The sequence below is a fragment of the Alosa sapidissima genome, chromosome 23 (genome assembly GCF_018492685.1).
Source record: "Alosa sapidissima isolate fAloSap1 chromosome 23, fAloSap1.pri, whole genome shotgun sequence".
Classification (NCBI taxonomy): Eukaryota; Metazoa; Chordata; class Actinopteri; order Clupeiformes; family Clupeidae; genus Alosa; species Alosa sapidissima.
In genome coordinates, this window is record NC_055979.1 from 13,639,803 (window position 1) to 13,657,751 (window position 17,949).

At 44.5% G+C, this 17,949-nt stretch overlaps 3 protein-coding genes across 3 annotated transcripts in view; 2 read left to right on the forward strand and 1 right to left on the reverse strand.

Moving 5' to 3' along the window:
• Positions 1 to 6,357, reverse strand: part of kalrnb (kalirin RhoGEF kinase b) — an 82,807-nt gene extending 76,450 nt beyond the window's left edge. Inside the window, exon 1 of the mRNA XM_042080757.1 lies at positions 5,904 to 6,357. Within this exon, the coding sequence (XP_041936691.1) occupies positions 5,904 to 5,979 (76 nt within the window). The 5' untranslated portion in view covers positions 5,980 to 6,357. The remainder of the gene's footprint in view (positions 1 to 5,903) is intronic.
• A 1,096-nt stretch (positions 6,358 to 7,453) lies between these two features.
• Positions 7,454 to 8,974, forward strand: LOC121698683 (ropporin-1-like). The gene is made up of 5 exons (XM_042080987.1): positions 7,454 to 7,667; positions 7,790 to 7,907; positions 8,011 to 8,172; positions 8,368 to 8,549; positions 8,859 to 8,974. Exons 1-5 carry the CDS (start codon positions 7,552 to 7,554, stop codon positions 8,923 to 8,925), a joined length of 645 nt encoding a protein of 214 aa, XP_041936921.1. The 5' UTR covers positions 7,454 to 7,551; the 3' UTR covers positions 8,926 to 8,974.
• Positions 8,975 to 9,451: 477 nt separating this feature from the next.
• On the forward strand, positions 9,452 to 17,714 carry ccdc14 (coiled-coil domain containing 14). The gene is made up of 14 exons (XM_042081386.1): positions 9,452 to 9,511; positions 9,923 to 9,986; positions 10,225 to 10,280; positions 10,374 to 10,443; positions 10,551 to 10,623; positions 10,717 to 10,845; positions 11,114 to 11,329; positions 11,697 to 11,782; positions 13,016 to 13,748; positions 14,741 to 14,879; positions 15,917 to 15,999; positions 16,193 to 16,369; positions 16,473 to 16,605; positions 16,690 to 17,714. Exons 2-14 carry the CDS (start codon positions 9,954 to 9,956, stop codon positions 17,522 to 17,524), a joined length of 2,763 nt encoding a protein of 920 aa, XP_041937320.1. The 5' UTR covers positions 9,452 to 9,511; positions 9,923 to 9,953; the 3' UTR covers positions 17,525 to 17,714.
• Positions 17,715 to 17,949: the final 235 nt, after the last annotated feature.

Sequence of the window (17,949 nt, forward strand, 5' to 3'; positions counted from 1 at the left end):
TGCATCCCATAACATCCAATGTCACATGCCAGAGATGACACAGATAAGATGTTATGATAATCATAAATAAGGACAACATGGCATAGCTGCATCACTGAAAAATGATGCTTTCTGAAAACAAATGACAATACAGTATATGATATCTATCATGGTTGGAGTGTGACGACATTTGTCTTATGGCAGGTGGAGAATTACCCAATAAGACATGTGGCACTGTAATGAAATATTCAAATTTGGCAAAAGAAAACCTGCACTAAAGGTAGTTTAGTTAGTTAGTTAGTTAGTTAAGGTTAGTTGCCATACAGCACTATTCCAACGCAAGTCATCCCTTCAAAAATATGAACCAGAGGCACAGAAAAGCAAATGAGTGAATAATGAAAATAAATCATGTCACAAAAACATAGTAGCCTACTGGCTCAACACTCGGCAGAATATGCAGAGGAGTAATCATCAAAGTTTACACACTCTGATCAAAACACCGATGCGTACCCGTACCGTAGCCTGACTGTGGCACATCTTTTTTTCCCCATCTCTCTCTCTCTCTCTCTCTCTCTCTCTCTCTCTCTCTCTCTCCCACACGCATCCCTTGCTTGCAGGCTGAGAGGCTTTTTCTGCTGATCCCAGGGGGAAGCTGAAGAAGCACGTGGTCTTGAGTCTTTGAGAGCTTCCTCTCTCTCCCTCTCTCTCTCTCTCAGCTCCTCACCGGAGCACTCCGAGAGCTCTCCTAGTTATCGCACTGAGACTTTGCAACCTCCCCCTCCGTGCCGCTAAACGCTTTTGGACCTCTCACCCCTGCGAGAAGTGAGAATGTGTCTGGCAGGTTAGCTGCTAAATGATGCTAATCACTTCTACCCATCATCACAGAGGTCCAAAAAGATGCTGTGTTTATATAATCGTTAATGAAAAGCTTTTGGGCATGAGGAATGATTTAAAGGAGAGATCTTTGATTATAATCCACAAAACATTTAATCAAATTCAGCAAAATTATCCACTGTTCCTCTCAAGCTGCCCGTCCACACAAATTTGGGGGCAGCCGTGGCCTACTGGTTAGCACTTCGGACGTGTAACCGGAGGGTTGCCGGTTCGAACCCCGACCAGTAGGCACGGCTGAAGTGCCCTTGAGCAAGGCACCTAACCCCTCACTGCTCCCCGAGCGCCGCTGTTGATGCAGGCAGCTCACTGCGCCGGGATTAGTGTATGCTTCACCTCACTGTGTGCTGTGTGTGTTTCACTAATTCACGGATTGGGATAAATGCAGAGAGACCAAATTTCCCTCACGGGATCAAAAGAGTTACTTATAAAAAATAACTTGCATGGTATTCAAGCACAGTGCTGCCTCTGAAATAAATGAAAAGCAAAATGACTTGTCAACCACATTGCTTCAGGAGGATGGAAGGGGGAGGTGTATTTGGCTGTTGAGATCAAACGTCAACAAGGTTTCGACAAATACTCCCCTGCAGGCACTGAAGTACCAGAATCCAATACCAACCTGCAATGAGTTAACACAAACAGTATCTCACTAAATTACCAGGAATCAAAGCAAAGCAAAAAAATGGAGACAGAGGGAGGAAGTGACACATTCAGGACTTCCTGAGTACAGAGCCTGGACGCCGCAGATACAAAAAACGTCAACTCAACCAAGAGGAAAGTTTCAGGACGTCAGGAAATGTGCTTTATAGTCCCACACACAGTAATTATGAAATGAAAAAGAATCGCAGCTCAGGCCTCTGCCAAGCCATTCTGCGGCGCTTGGGCCGTGCCAAAGACGGCAAGCGTATCACCACACACCCACCACCCCGGCATCAGCCCACACCACTGCACAACACACCCACCACCCCGGCATCAGCCCACACCACTGCACCACACACCGACCTCACTGGGAAAGAGCTGAGAAAGCCCCAAGCATACCATAAGATAAGATCCCCAGCATGGACTACATGCAAAGCATCAAGTGTTAAAAAGTGCACATAGACTAGGCCTGCTGTTGTCTTTTCTCCCTAGGTAATGTGCTGCTGGGTGCCTCTGCTCAACAGATGCAGCTTGCATAGATATTATCAGCGATGAGAGTGAACTATTAACCATGGGCATTTCAACGCATATTAATTTTCTTTGTTTGTTGAGTTAATTCATTTTGCATACACCTACAGCAGAGAGACAGTGGGTTATATTATGAATTATCCTTTGGGCAGTGGGCTATTTGATAGATTACTCTATCTATAAAAGGTGAATGAACGTGGACGACATGATTTAACTAGAAAATGTAAAAGAATTACCAGTGCATGCATGCAAAACATATATTAACATAAAATGCAAAAACATTTTTTTATTTTGAAACAGTTGTGGGAAGAGGAAACAGTTGGCGGGAGACATAGGTGATGATGACAACTGACAGTTGGAATGGCTGAACAGTTAAATAGTTGGATGGTTTAAATAGTTAAATTATTTAATAGTGAATTATTGCAGTGAGGATTTTTTTTTATTTTGAAACAGTTGTGGTCAGAGGAAACAGTTGAACAGGATCTGTAGTCTTTAGAGAGCCAGATTGTATGCTTAAAGCCTGAGACAGAGTAGATAGTTTAAAAGTTAAATGTAGATAGTGTAATGGATGTTGATAGATAGTTTAATGGGTGGATAAGTGAATGGTTTGAAGAAGATGGATGGATAGAAAGTTGTATGGAATGTGCCTTATATCCTTGTAGAAAAATTAAAATAATCTCTACTGGGTGCCGAATCATCTTGAGCGTCTATATAAACTTTATGAATAAAGGATAGCACTCATAGTTCTTTTGTTTAACTTTTGAATCACCCCACATCCCATCATATATGGCACAATCTGGTTGTCTCTGCTGAGTACTAGTTTGATCTAGCTCCTCTTGGAAATTGTTTTTAAGTGCTAAATCATGCAAGCCAGCACATTTTGTCTGGCCATATAAATCCTTGTCAAGTGTGATTTGGCGTTTTTTCTCTTGCCAAATTAATTATGTGATTGGCCAAACGCTTCTGGGCCAGGTCAGTCACAGGCTGAAAGTAGACGGAATGGCAGCAGCAAATTCAAGTCCCCCATCACAGAAGCTTGGCAACTGTTGCCACAGCAACCCTCCTTGGACTGTGCCAGGTCTTCACTCTGCAAAGTTTTGTGTGAAAATTCTTCATCTTCACAGAGAGTTGCATCTATCCTAGGGACTCTAAATGGATTTCCACCCGATTTGAGCTTCAAGTCTACCGTCGACTATATCTCTAATACATCTGGTCTCCTGTTTCCCTCACCACTCATTTCAGCTGTAGATTAGGTGTGAGAGATATGGCAAGACTACAGCACCGTCCATTACACACAGTGCTAACTAATCAGTGCAAGCTCAGCAGGCTTTACAAAGACAAACAAAAAGGAACACTGTGTGTTCAGACCATCCTCTCATTTACTACCTAGTGCACTACCATATTCACTATACTCTAAAGTGTACTATGTAGTGACTGAGCAGATGTTCTACATCATACTCAACAGGTACAAAGGAGGTGACACGGCTGTGTGACTTTGTCTGAATCTCTGCCTCACAGACATCACCAGTGCAAGCACTGACCCAGCATTGCCCCAGCAAAGCCTTGGTCAAATGTGGGCTCTCTTCGTTCTTTGTATCGATGAATAAAATCTGCAAAGGGGCGGGCTTGTGGTCCATCTTTGCCCCAGGGCCCAGTGTGAACTTGTTCTGCTCCTGGACATCAGCAAGCTGCTTCCAAATCACAACAGACACAACACCTAATGATAAGAGGCTACATAGTGTCCCACTGTATGCGTCCACCTCACGGCACCGTCACCACCACCTTCCTATCTATTGGCCATCTCCCGCGCCTCGGCCTCCGATGGCCCGGACCGACTGTGAATTTGCTGATCTGCCTCCCCTCACCTTGCTGATCTGCTGGACGGGACTAAAGGGAGGGGACAGAGAGTAAATGAGATTGTTTATCCGTTCCCGTCGAGAGACAGGAGCACGCCGTCTCCAAGGCAGCGGGCAGTCATACCCCGCCTCCATCGCCACGCCACCACTTTCCCCCCGTGCCAGGCCCACGGGCGTCAGCCCCGGGATGTGCGTGTGTGTGTGTGTGTGAGTGTGTGTGTGTGTGTGTGTGAACAAGCTAATCCTCAGCGTGGTGTGAGCAAGGCTAAATCCTGCACATAAGCAGGGTGTTAAACAGCATTTGATTTTTTGGTGTGTTAATATCTTCAGTACACAGGTTTGGAGATAAGACAAGAAGGACAGTGGGGAGGAGAGAAGGGGTGGGGGGGGCAGAGGAGATGGAAGGAGAGTTTTCTTCTACAGCGCAGTGGGGGAAGAAGATCACAGGAGCGCCACTCTGAACCCTGCCCGTCTGTGTGTGTGTGTGTGTGTGTGTGTGTGTGTGTGTGTGAGTGGGAGAGAGAGCCCATCCCATTATATGCTTACACACTTACTCACACACATGCGCGCACACACACACACACACACACACACACACACATACAAAAACACACAGACTAACAGAGAGAGAGAGAGAGGGCGGCAAACACTACACATTGGATATCCCCATTAAGTGTTTAAAAACGCATGGTGTCCATTCATCAAATCACATATGTTACATTCAGATGGGCATGAATGTTTGGTGTCAAACTTGGTTACACAGCTGCTGTTAACTGCCCACACACACTTATACACACATATTCACACAAACATGACTGCACACACACTTGCGCACAGACACACACACACTAATCTACATCATCTCAGAGTGTCCAAAACGTGCTTGCACTTTATTTCTCCCAACACACACGCATACACCACTTCATTAATTTAGGCCTACACAATCAGCGTGCTTGCTTGCACACTACTCGCTCCCAACCATGCCTCCACATTGAGCATGTGTTAAAGGAGCTTAAAGCCTTGCTTCATTAAGGGCCCTTGCAGTGAAGGGGACGGGGTGGGGGAGCTAGGTCCTGCGGGTGGACAGTCAATAAGTGGGTCAATGTCAAAGATCAGAATTTGTCTGGATCAGGGATCTGCAAAGTAGGATAAATACACGCCAAGGCGACTTGTGCCGGAGACACATGACGGGTCTGCCCTGGCCTTCATCTCCTGTCAACCGACGCTACCCGCCAATACAGTACGCCTCTCCTCCTGGCAACGGCTGGTGCTCAATATAACATACAAGAAATAGGGCCTGAATCATGCCCTGATAAGCCGGTGGCACATTTGCTTTTTGAGCGCTCTCGCCGCGATTTGGGTTGGAATCAACAGGCTCCAGAGCGCGTGAAACATGAATCAATGTCACGACCGACAAAAGACAGAAGCCAGCCACTCCCGCTAAGCTCCACAAGCATATCAACGCCGCTAGAGGTGATCATTAGAGGTGGGCGAGTTGGAATGCTTCCGTTAGTGATAGTAAAAGCTGTTTGTGGCGAAGAGGTAGCCTACCATCCATCAGCTACCAAATGAGCGAAATCTGACGTTCAAGTCTGTCCTCGTGTGATGGATGTTCTCTTCTCAGGGTGATGGTTTCCAATGCAGTCTAGACATGATGACCAACTATAAGCGCCAGTGCTCAATCCTATGGTTCCGAACATCCTCCATCACCCAGGTAGAGCTTGTAGCCAGTATGCTATGGTGGGTGTGCCTGCATTGATTACGCTCATACAGAAGAACATAGTATGGGTTTACTCGGAAAAATGTGACTGGGACAATTAATCGCTCAATGAAATAGTAGGTTACAATGCAATTTTGAGGAACGCGCATCGCGTTATTGAGGCTGCCTATGAAAGCCCATCGCAGTCTTGCGGGGGTTGTAACCATTTGCCTCTCAAACAGCGGTGAGCCGATCATTCATCGATATCTATCTTGGTATTGGACAAAAGCGACTATCGACAAACAGCCTACCTGTTTTGAAAAACGGGTCCGTGTCCGGATCCGTCAATCCTTCTTCGGCAGCATCGGTAGAATTCATCTTTTGCATTAATACAGGCTTGGTCTGCTGCTGACGATATTCACATCAATAAATCCACTAATCTGTGCGAGTAACCTACATCAGAGTGCAGCCATCTCCAACTATAAACCTCTGGCAGCCCTCAGTCCTGCCGTGGCTTTCCCGTTATGCACTAGAGAGACCCGCGCTGCATTGGGCGCTATTGTTCAGAGTCTGGTCACCCTCTTGACAGACAGACCCGATGCCCGTGTTAGAATCCGCTCTGTTAATGCTCCCTCAAACACTGGACGTGAAAATGGCTTTTCACGGACTGCTCGATTATATCCACACGTCATGCATCCATCGGTCCGTCCGTCCATATGGTGTCTCACTCAGTGCATTCAGAGGCGGTGTTCCCCCTAAATTGGCAAATGAACACGGCTTGGGAGAGCGGCCAGCAACCTCAAATGGTGGGGTACCATAGAAGGAGGTTCCATAGTAGTGATGTAACGAAAATCAAAATAATAGCCATTACCGTGAGGCTGAGCATATCAACGAATGTGTAGCCCAGGCTAGATGGCATAGGCTATTATAGCTCAGGCCCAGGTTATAATTTGTTTGCAAATGATGCTCGTGGATTGAATCCTGCGTTCAATTAGGTAATAACCGGTCTGTCGCACCGTTTAAACGTATGTTGTGAAATTGAGACCGACTCCAAACACACCCTTCGCCCACTGTCTCCTCCTCGCCTTTACAATACTTCCCTGGAGAACACATTAAATCGGCATTTTAAGGGGAACATCACATTGCCATCAGCATTATACAGGCGGGCTACCTTACACAAACATTAGCTGATAACAATACCCCGAAATCCTTGAGAAATGTGTGAGTTCCAATAGCCCATTGTCGCCATGTATTGGAACTACTTTCCATATTGCTTGGTATTTACAAGGCACATTTAATAGGGAAGAAACACGTGTGTTGAACTACAACGGGGTCCATGTGACTGTAGCCTAAAACAAAGGCAGTCGATGATGTTCACTGTCCTATGTAGTTGGAATGTTAGTTTATTGGCCCTGTGTTCCGCTCCCACGCACTTGCCCACTTCATTGCTCAGCTATCAGCTGCAGTCATATTCTGCTGTTCTACGATGGCAGAGGAAACGTATTTCCTGTAATTCACATACACAGGCTATATTCCTTATTTGAAAAACATGAAAAGCAGTTTAATATAACAGCCAACCAAAAGCTACTGGTCACTGCTTATTCAAAACATACGTAAACTCTATGAATACATAGGCCTACAATTAATTTAGTTAGAGAATAGTATATGCATGTTTGCGAGTGTAGCCTTAGTCCAGTTTACTATCCCCATGCAAGGCACATTATTCCAAGCATGGCAAATTAGTATAGCCTTCAGATAACAGGCGTTTTGTCGCCCTCATGCGGTCATTTACCCATCATCACAGATGGAAGCCGACGTCATAAAGGGAAATGTAACGGGGCACTCAAGAACGCACCCAAGTTTGCTACAGTGTGTCATTAGCTATTTGGCGTTTCCACTGGACAACCACTCTTCTCCTTTTGGTGTTGTAGCACTTCGCTTTAAGCCGCATCTACTACAATGTCCAACACGCGAAAGAAAGTAGTTATCCCACCTGAGCTCCCGGAGCTCTTAAAGCAGTTCACCAAGGATGCCATCCGCACTCAGCCAGAAGATCTCATTCAGTGGTCCACATTGTGCGTCAAATATTCTACTCAGTTAGTTATAAGCCTACGCACATAAATGACTGCTCAAATAATAATGGGATGCCATGAACTTTGAACTTTCCGAAAATCTGTCTCAATGTTTTTCCACACAGGTACTTTACTGCACTTGTCCAAGAAAAGCCATTGCCTGTGAGGGACAACCTGGAGAAGGCCACTGCCCCAAACTCTATGGACCTCACTCCACAGGCTCTTCAAGCTATGCATTCCCAGGTAAATTCACCATAACAGAGAAACTGAATGATTATTTGAAGATATAGTATACCAAAAGTCTTCAGTCATGCATGATCCCGATATAATCTCTTCTTTGCCTCAGGTGGGAAGTAATAGCAAAGTAACGAAGGGGCAGATTGTAGAGGTGTGGAAGTCCTTTGGTTTATCGCAGGACCTGCTCAAGCACATCTTCGCTGTTGGCTCATTTGGTGATGAGATTGAATGGATTAAATTCTTTGCTCTTGGCTGTAGCTACCTAGGAGGGGTGAGTAGACCTACAGGCTCAATCACTGACAATAATGCAGCAATGTATACCCAAACACAATATGCCTATATCCTATTACATACTGCAAAGTGTAAAAGTTAAACATGGTCCTCTTGACCACCTTATTGTTTGATCAGCTAATGTTGTTACTCTAGAAATGTGCAGAACCCTTTCTTTCTCTCTTGTTGCCGGCAGACCATTAAGAATGCCATGGTCCACGCCTGCTACATGCTCAATTCAGACAGCAGCTGCCTTCCTCCAGACGCGGTCATCCCCTACGACACCTTCCGCTACCTGTACACCTACCTGGCGGCGGTGGATGGAGAGGTGGCTCAGACACAGCTGGACCGAGCCCTTTCCCAGTTAGAGTCACTTTCGTGAGTGTAGCTCATAATACTCTCTGGGTTTCCAAAACAGCAGTTGATTACAGGGCAGATGGAGCACACATCAGTATCTACTTTACATTACATGACACTTCATCATACATCATGTTATCATAGCCTTGTAGGACTATTTGATGGCAAACCTGCTTCACACCTCTCTCATGTTGTTGTTCTGATCTCAGAGATAATCTAGTTTTATTTAAATCTATATTACATTAGCCTAAATCTATCCACTGTAATAATAACAATGAATTTAGCTATACTAATGCTTTTTTAATTCATTTATGCATTTTTCTTTTTCAGGAGGGATAACAATGGTGTGGTCAAGGTGACTGACTTCATCAACAGCCGTACAATCCGTTTAGGATGAGATTACTGATGACACCAGGATAAGAAAAAATAAAATATATGAACAGAAATAACTGATTCCCAAACCATTGTGTTCCAGCAACAACTGAGAAGATGAAATGTGCAATATAAGTTCAATTGAATTAACATAATTGAACCATGGCAGGTGCATAGCCTATTTGAAATCACATTTGATAACCTCTTATCAGTTGATATAGCCTAATGTTGTGCAACATAATAGGCTAAACATCATACAAGTTTAGGCCTATGATACATATCCTTGTGTATTCTGTAAAATAGTCTAGTTGGGTCGATATTGGGGGGAAACTGCTTAGCTAAAAATATAATAATTTACTTCACCTTTGTTCTGTAATTTACTGTATGCAATAAGAAACACAATAGGTTAAACTCGGGGTTAAACTGCCCGTTCAATCAGTTGCTCCTCCGCGGGAAAACTGATGAGAGACCGCGACACATACGGCCCACATACGTCTCCATAGTTACTTCAGCGTCCTTAGAATTTGTTTTTAATAAGCCACCACCCATTCCATACTACTGGCTAGAAAGCGCCGTGTGAATTTGATCGACATTTCAATTGAACAAATAGGGTAAGGAAGAAGGATAAACTAATCTAGGATTAGCCAATGACATTCTTTCAAAACTGATAGCAGCGCTGTTATTGGTCAACTCAGCATGCCTTCCGTTTCAAACAACAAAGCTGACATTTCAACATTCAACAAGTCCAGCGTTTCTGTGCTTACTTTTAAATGGGTCTGTGAGTGGTCTGGCTATACAATAAATCACAGTTAGTTTAACATTTTTGAGGCAGAGTTCTCTCAATTTGACCCTTCTGAAGGATTCAATGAATGTGTGAGCCATTCATTATTTGGCTGAACCCTTTCTTTGCAGACTGGTTTGCTAACAATCGATAGCTTGTTAGCTCCCCAAGCCAAGCATATTGCTAAGTTTTTGGTGGTGCGTCTGTGTGCACGGGCTTTAAACGCTGATCTTTTTTAAAGTAAATGCATTTCGGAGCTTACGTTTCGTGGGATGACGACAAGACAAGGACTGTCAAAACACAAGGTAAGATACGAATCTATGAAGTTAGCTTAACGTTAATGTGTTGCAGACACAACTCTAGAGAATGACGTGCATGATAACGTTAACATTAAAGCTGTGACCGTGTATCGATTGCCCCATGTAACATAGTTATCTAAGTACTTTGGCTCAGTTCAAACTAGCAACTACATGTCGTTTAATACTAATAGATTGTGATGCCTAACATTACATGCCACGTCTGACCCTTAGCTGTCATTCGCAGGTGATCTCCTCGGGGAGACTGACCAGCACCAGTCGAGGACAGCCCATCAAGAAAAAGTGAGTGCAATGCTACTGTGGCAATGGTTGTGGTGAAAATTCCACTACTAGGTTAGAGCAAAGGGATTTTAATCTATATCTGTTTTCTTTCAGGTTACCCAGTAAACCAACACCTGCCCCTGGACCACATTACTCTCTTTACTCTACTGACTCCGAGGATCAAGTAAATGTTCAATGTCATATACAATGCTTATTTAAAGCAATGTTTAAGTAAGTGGTCAGCTGATGAGTATTCATGACTAAATAATGTGGTATGCCTCAATTGATCAGGTCACAACCATACACAGAGGGTTAGATCGCTGTGCAGCCTTGCTCCATGGCATTCTTCAAGCTGAACAAGAGGGTATAGTGTTAACTGACTTTCCATTTGATAGGTTTGCCATACTCTGCCATGTATATGGTCACACTGTATGTTGAATGGTATTTTATGTCACAGAACCCAAACCACCCACTGCCAAGGGTACCAAGAGTGTTCCCTCCAAACCCAAACCAAAGCAATGTCCAGGGAGACGGGAGGCAGAAAGAAAAAAGCCTGTGAGGAAAACGATCTCTGCTTCGGCCTCAGGTGAAGGACAAGGCAACTGGCACATTCCTTTGAAATTGTGCATCCAACTCGACACTTTGCTTGTACAAGTTCAGTTTTAAGTTCATGTTATATAATGTTGTCATTTATTTCACCTGATGTGATGAACCAAAACTGAAGCCTTGATTTTACAAGGTTTCAATTTGGGTTTTATTACATCAGGTGAAATAAAACAATAGCGTTGAATTGAACATGAATTTAAATCAGATTGAGTAGATGTCATCTAGTGTGATTTATTCTGTGTCCACAGCTCCAGAGCAGAAGGCCATCTTGACCTCCCGGTCTCAGTCTGCGCTGAGAGGACAGCCCGGCTACCCTGAAGAGCCCAGACCCACAGGAGATCCAGGAGGCCCTCAGATGGCGCCACCTGTGGCCACAGCAGCCCAGTGGGAGCTCATGCAGCCACAGGTTAGACCCATGGCTTACCCACAACAGCAGGGTAGCAGTGTCAGCCAACATTCATCAGGTGAGAACTGGCTTCAGTTACACTAGTATAATGCCTTCACACATGTATGTAGAGGCATTTAGCAGCAGATGCTTCTATACAATGAATTGTTCCGTTTTCTAAACATGGATTAAGCCCAGTCCAATAAACTTTTTTTTTTCAGTGGACATTTTCATTGGAAGTGTTGTAGGACAAGGCTTAATCCATGTATGGGAAACTGGCCCTAAATATCATTAATTTATGACCGCCCAGTGTATCAAACCTTGCGCTTGGTGTTGTCAGCACTTTGCTCCACCTATGAGCTACACTGCCTGTCCTCTCTTCTTTAAACTGTGAGAGAGTTGTCTCATCCTGTGCTTTAAGTCCCCATTCACTTCATGTTTTAAAGGTCATCAGGGCACCACCATGTTTAACTGCCGTTTGGCCACCTCCACTCCGATTCTTGGTCCTCAGGATGCAACTAACTCCCAGCCTGTGAGTCCCTATGAATAATTTTGGGGGTTCTTTTTCAGCACCCAAGTGCAGCAGTTTTCTGAGTTGAAAATGACAATTCAAGAGATCTGAATCAGAAGACGTCAGCTGTACAGAAATCAAAATGAATTTAGCACATTTTAAAGTACCGGTATATTTTTTATTGTCAACTATTATTGTTGTTATTTTCAAATTAATTTATGGATTGTGGTAAGGTGAAGGGAGGTCATTCCAAAACACTAGTTATTCCCATCAGCCACCCAGGTGTTGCACTATGCAGTTCTGTTGTCTGGGACAGAGCTGCCTGCAAAATTGCATGAAAGTCTCTCCCAGCATGATTGCCAGAAGGTAGTTAGCATGTTTAAACAATGCAAACTGTGCTGCTTTTCATGTTTGAGTTGTTTGGTTAGTGTTAGACCAAATGTCTTTGGTTAGTGTTAGACCAAATGTCTTAAAGGAGAATTCCGGTGTGATATTGACCTAAAGTGTGTTGAAACATGATACCGAGTGTGAACGTATGTCTCATAGCCCATCTCGGCTTGTCCCCTGCACTCCAAAATCTGGCGCTAGTTAGCCGATGCTACCAACAACTGGAATCCATGCATTTCCACTGAATTATTTTTGGTATGATAGGTATGGTATGATAAGGGATCAGATTCCAAAAATAATTCCGTTGAAATGCATGGATTCCAGTTGCTGCTACTGGAAGAAACTGGAATCCATGCATTTCCACTGAATTATTTTTGGAATCTGATCCCTTATCATACCTGTTCATTCTTACTCGTCGCTCGACTTATCGTGACTAAATTGAAGATGGCTGCAAACGCTAAACTTCGTGAAGATACTGTCTGTATAAATCGTCTTGTAAGTAAACTACCAGTGCTTTTTCAAAGTTCTCAATGTCTCGTTTTAAATGTCAGGGCCCTCGGAAGTCTACCAATGAAGTGTGGAGATACATTGAGCCTCGTATATGGTGTAAAACAGTGATTTATTTGCATGGCTAGCCCAATGCCGAAGCACCACCATTGAAAAAGCTGTTGGTAGCATCGGCTAACTAGTGCCAGATTTTGGAGTGCAGGGGACAAGCCGAGATGGGCTATGAGACATACGTTCACACTCGGTATCATGTTTCAACACACTTTAGGTCAATATCACACCGGAATTCTCCTTTAACTGCAGCCATATATGTTGAAGTGTTTTGTATTATGTTTTTTTGTTTTGTTTTTGAATTTGCAGTATGCCTCAAACCCTATGCAAGTCCATTCAACACCAGATGCACAGCTGCAGCAGTTCGCTCAGCACTGGGTTATGACCACCACGGCTCCGTCTGTCCCACATGGGGTCATGTCCACTACCACTACACCACAGATGACCATAGCACAGCATCCAACCTTCAGCAGCGTGCTAACTCCTTTACATCATCTTACCCCAGTGACATCTACCCCAGCAGGAGTCACAAGCATGCCTGCCCCTTTATATAATCACGCCACAGTCATAACTGCCCCACCTCAGCAGCCTCTACTGCCCCAGCATGGGGCTTTCCCCTCTGGACAGGGTGTTCCTGTTCACTCCACCCCCATTGTTAGTCCTTTCCCTGCTGCAATGCCAAATCAAGATGTTCCCCAGGTGTTACACAACGTCAACCCCGTTGCCACAGGGACTCTCAGCTCGTACCCCATCACGGCACAGATGCCCCAGCCACCTGCCCAGGTCGTGGGGCATCGAGGCCCGCCTCAGGGGTGCCCGTCTGGGGAGAGCTCGGAGTACAGCCCCACGAGCGACGAGGAAGAGGCGGAGGGGGTGGACACTACACCTGTAAGAGACAGCGACTCCCAGACTGGAACCGGCACCGGTACGGGAACGCCGGCCATCCTGAAAGCTAAGCCCCTCAGCCCAGAGAAGACTGCCAAGAAGGTCATGACTGTCAAATACCTCCTTGGGGAGCTGAAAGCAATGGTCGTGAACCAGGGTAAGAAAAATATTATTTGACAGGACGTAAAATTAATTTATTTAGCCGCTTTCTTTTTCAGTTTTTCTCATAACTCTCTTTCTCTCTTACACACACACACACACACACACACACACAGTCTGTCTATTTAATCTAGTATCTAGTCAATTTAAACTAGTCTTACTCATGATTGCATATTGTAGTGATTATTCACTGGAACCTCATGACTGTAATTGTATGTCAGGCGAATCACTCATTGGATTCTTTGGTCACAATTTGATATTCTATTCTCCAGTATCATATATGTTGTTGTTACCATCGGATGGGAGGGAGCAGACACATTCCTATTCATAATAACATGTTCCATGTTAAACCTGTAAGTGAATTAAAAGATGGAGATGGCAGTTGTTCATATTGATCCTTCCATAACTGTTAAATTAAGATGGCCCCCATAGGCTTGTTAATATCCATAGGACTGTCTCCCCAAGGTCACCTATAAGGCATGATGTTCTGTACACAGCAAAATATTTCAGTCAATCTACTTCTTCCAATTGATTGCACCAGAATTTGATCGACTTGCTGTTTCAGCCAATCAATAGTTTTAATGATGAATCAAAGTAGTAATAATGGCAAAATTAAAGATTGATTGTTTGTGTTTGATGCTGTTGGATAAAGTGTCTTGCCAATCCCATAGTTCCGAGATGGTCGTGAAAACAGAAATTAGGCTCTTAGTTTGTCTTGGAGATTGTAGGCAGGTGTTTTAAAACACAACAAATATTTAGCAGACAGTGTTGTAGTAGGCTACATAAAGGGCACAACCATCTTTATGATGGTGTTTTGTTTTAAGATTACACAGTGTTCATTTCTCAGAAATGTTTTAAAAATCTAAGGGGATAAGCCAAACAAACTATAAAAAGTTCTCTGGTGCAAAAGCCCCTAATCTCTGTTTGTTTTGTTTGTTTGTTTGTCTGTCTGTCTCCATCTTTGCCCTCTGTGGTGGCGTACCGTCTCAGACAGCGCAGCTGTGCAGCTCATCAATGAGGTGGAGAACAGCATCTCTCTCCTGCCAGCCATGGTGGGCTCCACCAACATCCAGGCTGAGCTCGCTCTGGCCCTGCAGCCACTCCGCAGCGAGAATGTGCAGCTCCGCAGGTCAGACGCACGCACACACACACACACACACACACACACACAGACTTGCACACAAACATGCACTCCTACTACACCCTCCTACTCACAGGTCCTTATTAATCAGGTACTTACTGGCACTGTATTAAAGTACAGCTCTGCATATCGGACACACACACACACACACACACACACACACACACACACACAGAGCGCACGCATCTGCAGACAAACATGCACACAGACACACCCTCCTCCTACTCACGGGTGGGCTACCAGTACTTACAAAAATGGTCCCATGCTCTCATATCTTCTGCTGTACTCATATGGAAGTGGATACTGATGCAATGACTCAATATCTAATTTACTGTATCATAGATATGGTTTGAAACCAAAATTAAATTTTGTTTATTGGACATTTTGAATGAATTACCTATTAATACTTATAGATTTAGATTGTGTAATATCATTGCCGGGATAAGTTCTAAATGACCATTATATAAATCTGAGTTCTTGACATAAACAGGCACGCACACACACAGACACACACACGCACGCACGCACACACACACACACACACACACACACACATATATATACATACATACATGAACACATACATATACATACACACACACACACACACACACTTTATCTTACATAGGGGTGCTGTGCAGAGTAGAGTCAGTTAAAGGAGAGTGCTTCCCCAAAGGCTACAAAAATGCATTTTGTGTGCTGAACGAGGAAAAACCTCATTTAGATTCAAAATGGATTTAGTGAGATTTGATGTCCTCAAGCTATGGACATGACTGCTGCAAGTGGCTTTCCTTTTTGAAACAAAGACTCCCACAAAAATCACCAGAGATAATGAATAAACACATGTTTGGAAGTAGGTAGTCAGCACATCCTTACAAGCTTTGTAAGTATGCTTAATTATGACCGCTGCTAGCGGTATGTATGATATGCTGGTCTCAAGGGCCTGCATCAACATGGGGCAGAGAGTAGACTTTTTTTTTTTTTTTCAGTATGTATTGAAGTGTGTGTGTGTGTTATTGATCTAGACGTCTGAGGATCCTTAACCAGCAGCTCATGGAGCGTGAGCGAGCAGAGCGAGAGGCCCGGCCTGTGGACTGTGACCTGGAGAGTAAGTGGACCCCCTCAGGCCTTGCACATGTTCAGTCTACCTGACTCATACATCCATAGACCTCTGAAGTCTCTTAAGGTGTCTGGGCTGGAGGGAGGTTTAGCCTCCTCGCTTTACAGCTACTGTACCTGCTGACTACCATTACTCTAGCACAGAGTTGAACAAAATGTCTCCTCTCCCACCATGTGTTTAGTGACCTCGCTGCAGTCCCTCAACCTGACCCTGCAGCTCCAGCTACGGGAGGCCAACAACGAGATGGAGCAAATACAGCTGAAGAACAAGGAGCTACAGCAAGCTGTGGAGGACAAAGAGAACGAGCTGCAGCTGAGCAGGCAGCAAAGTGAAGCAGAGACCAGTCGCATAATGATGGGTAAAGCCTTCAATCACCGCTTTTCATTTATCGTGTCTTACTCAGTTGGATGAGCAATATGAAGTGAACTCAAATTAACAGTGCAATTGATTTTCATTTACAGATGTCAGTGGTGCGTTATCTGAAATGAAAAGCTATCAGAGTAAACTGGAGAGTTCCATGATGGAGAATGCTGCACTGTCCAGCTCTCTCCAGCAGAGGGAAGCAGAGATCTATAGACTACAGGAGGTCATCAGGTAAGTCTTACTGAACAACTTTAAAAAGAATTTAAAACAAAAAGTAAGTCTATTACATGATATGTTTTCTTCATTGTCTGATAGGAATCTTCAGGGGCCAATCTCAGGGTCATCCATAGAGCGTCTTGAAGTGATGGACGCGCCAAAGCCAAATCCCCATCTCAGGAAGCACGTTCTGGAAATGCACCAACAAGATCAAAAAAGCTCTTGTGGGTCTGACGACATCGCCGACTCGGTCAAAAACTACCTTCAGTCCATGGAAGAGAAGAATCTGACCTCTTCACCTCCAAGGTCTCACTTGAGTCCACAGAGGACCCCAAGTCACTCCTCTTCACAGTGGAGAGGTGCTGGGCTTGGTCTTCCGCAGGAACAGCTGTGCTCACCCAGACGGCAGGGTGTGGGTGTACTGGGAAAGGAGAGCTACAGCGTGGGTAGTGAGAGAGGGTTTGGTGGTGGGATTGATTTTGCCCCTCTGAAAGAGGCCGGAGCGGCACTGGCAGAGCCTCCTATGAGGATGGAGAGGTCATTAGACAGGTCTGGTGCCCTGAAGTCTTTAAGTCAAATCATGGATCGAATGGCCCTGACAGCCAAAGGCCTGCAATGTGAGGACAGTAACAAACCATCTAGCACTAATGGGACAACCTCTCACTTTAAGGTCAATCCTGGTGTCCTGCCTGTCCCACCACAGCACTTGGACCTGGGCGAGACTCCAGCAGCATACACAGGGAGGCCTTCGGAGATGGACAGCTCCCTCTCCTCCACCTCCACCTCCTGTGAGTCCCAAGCCACGGACTGGAGCATGAACTCCTGGTCCACCTTCAACACGCGTGATGAGGAGGTGTTCCGTACTGGCATGGCAGCATTGGATGCAAGCATAGCCAGGCTACAGAGAACCCTGCAGATCGATATCAAGAGATGACGATGCTGACTCTTTTACATGCCACTATTTACATAAGTGTACAGAGGTCAAAAGTCTTTAAGATAAGGAGTGTAGCACATCAGGCTGTTTTTATCAGATTATCTGTGTGTGCGTGTGTGCGTCTGTATGTATTGTGTGTCTTTAATGATTGGTTTAAATTATGGAATTTTAATAAAAACATTCTTGAAGATGTGTGTTTCATGGTGAATTACTCCAACCTTTGGGCTCTAACGAATTTTTGATGTAACGTTCACCTTTTTATTCAGGGAATTGTACATTCAGAATATAGTGCATGTAACAACATAATCTATGCTTATTAGAAGTGTTTTTACAGCATGGGATCCAATATTTGCTGCAGAATGAACCCTATATATTTTTTCCTTATGGAAAAAGCCGAATGGGTAGTCAACATACATGTATGGTAG

Coding starts and splice junctions, on each gene's coding strand:
- LOC121698683 (XM_042080987.1), top strand. CDS start 7,552: ATGTCCAACACGCGAAAGAAAGTAGTTATCCCACCTGAGCTCCCGGAG. Junction 7,668..7,789: donor CTCATTCAGTGGTCCACATT/GTGCGTCAAATA, acceptor TTTTCCACACAG/GTACTTTACTGCACTTGTCC. Junction 8,173..8,367: donor GCTGTAGCTACCTAGGAGGG/GTGAGTAGACCT, acceptor TGTTGCCGGCAG/ACCATTAAGAATGCCATGGT.
- ccdc14 (XM_042081386.1), top strand. CDS start 9,954: ATGACGACAAGACAAGGACTGTCAAAACACAAG. Junction 10,624..10,716: donor TCTTCAAGCTGAACAAGAGG/GTATAGTGTTAA, acceptor TTTATGTCACAG/AACCCAAACCACCCACTGCC. Junction 11,783..13,015: donor ATGCAACTAACTCCCAGCCT/GTGAGTCCCTAT, acceptor TTGAATTTGCAG/TATGCCTCAAACCCTATGCA.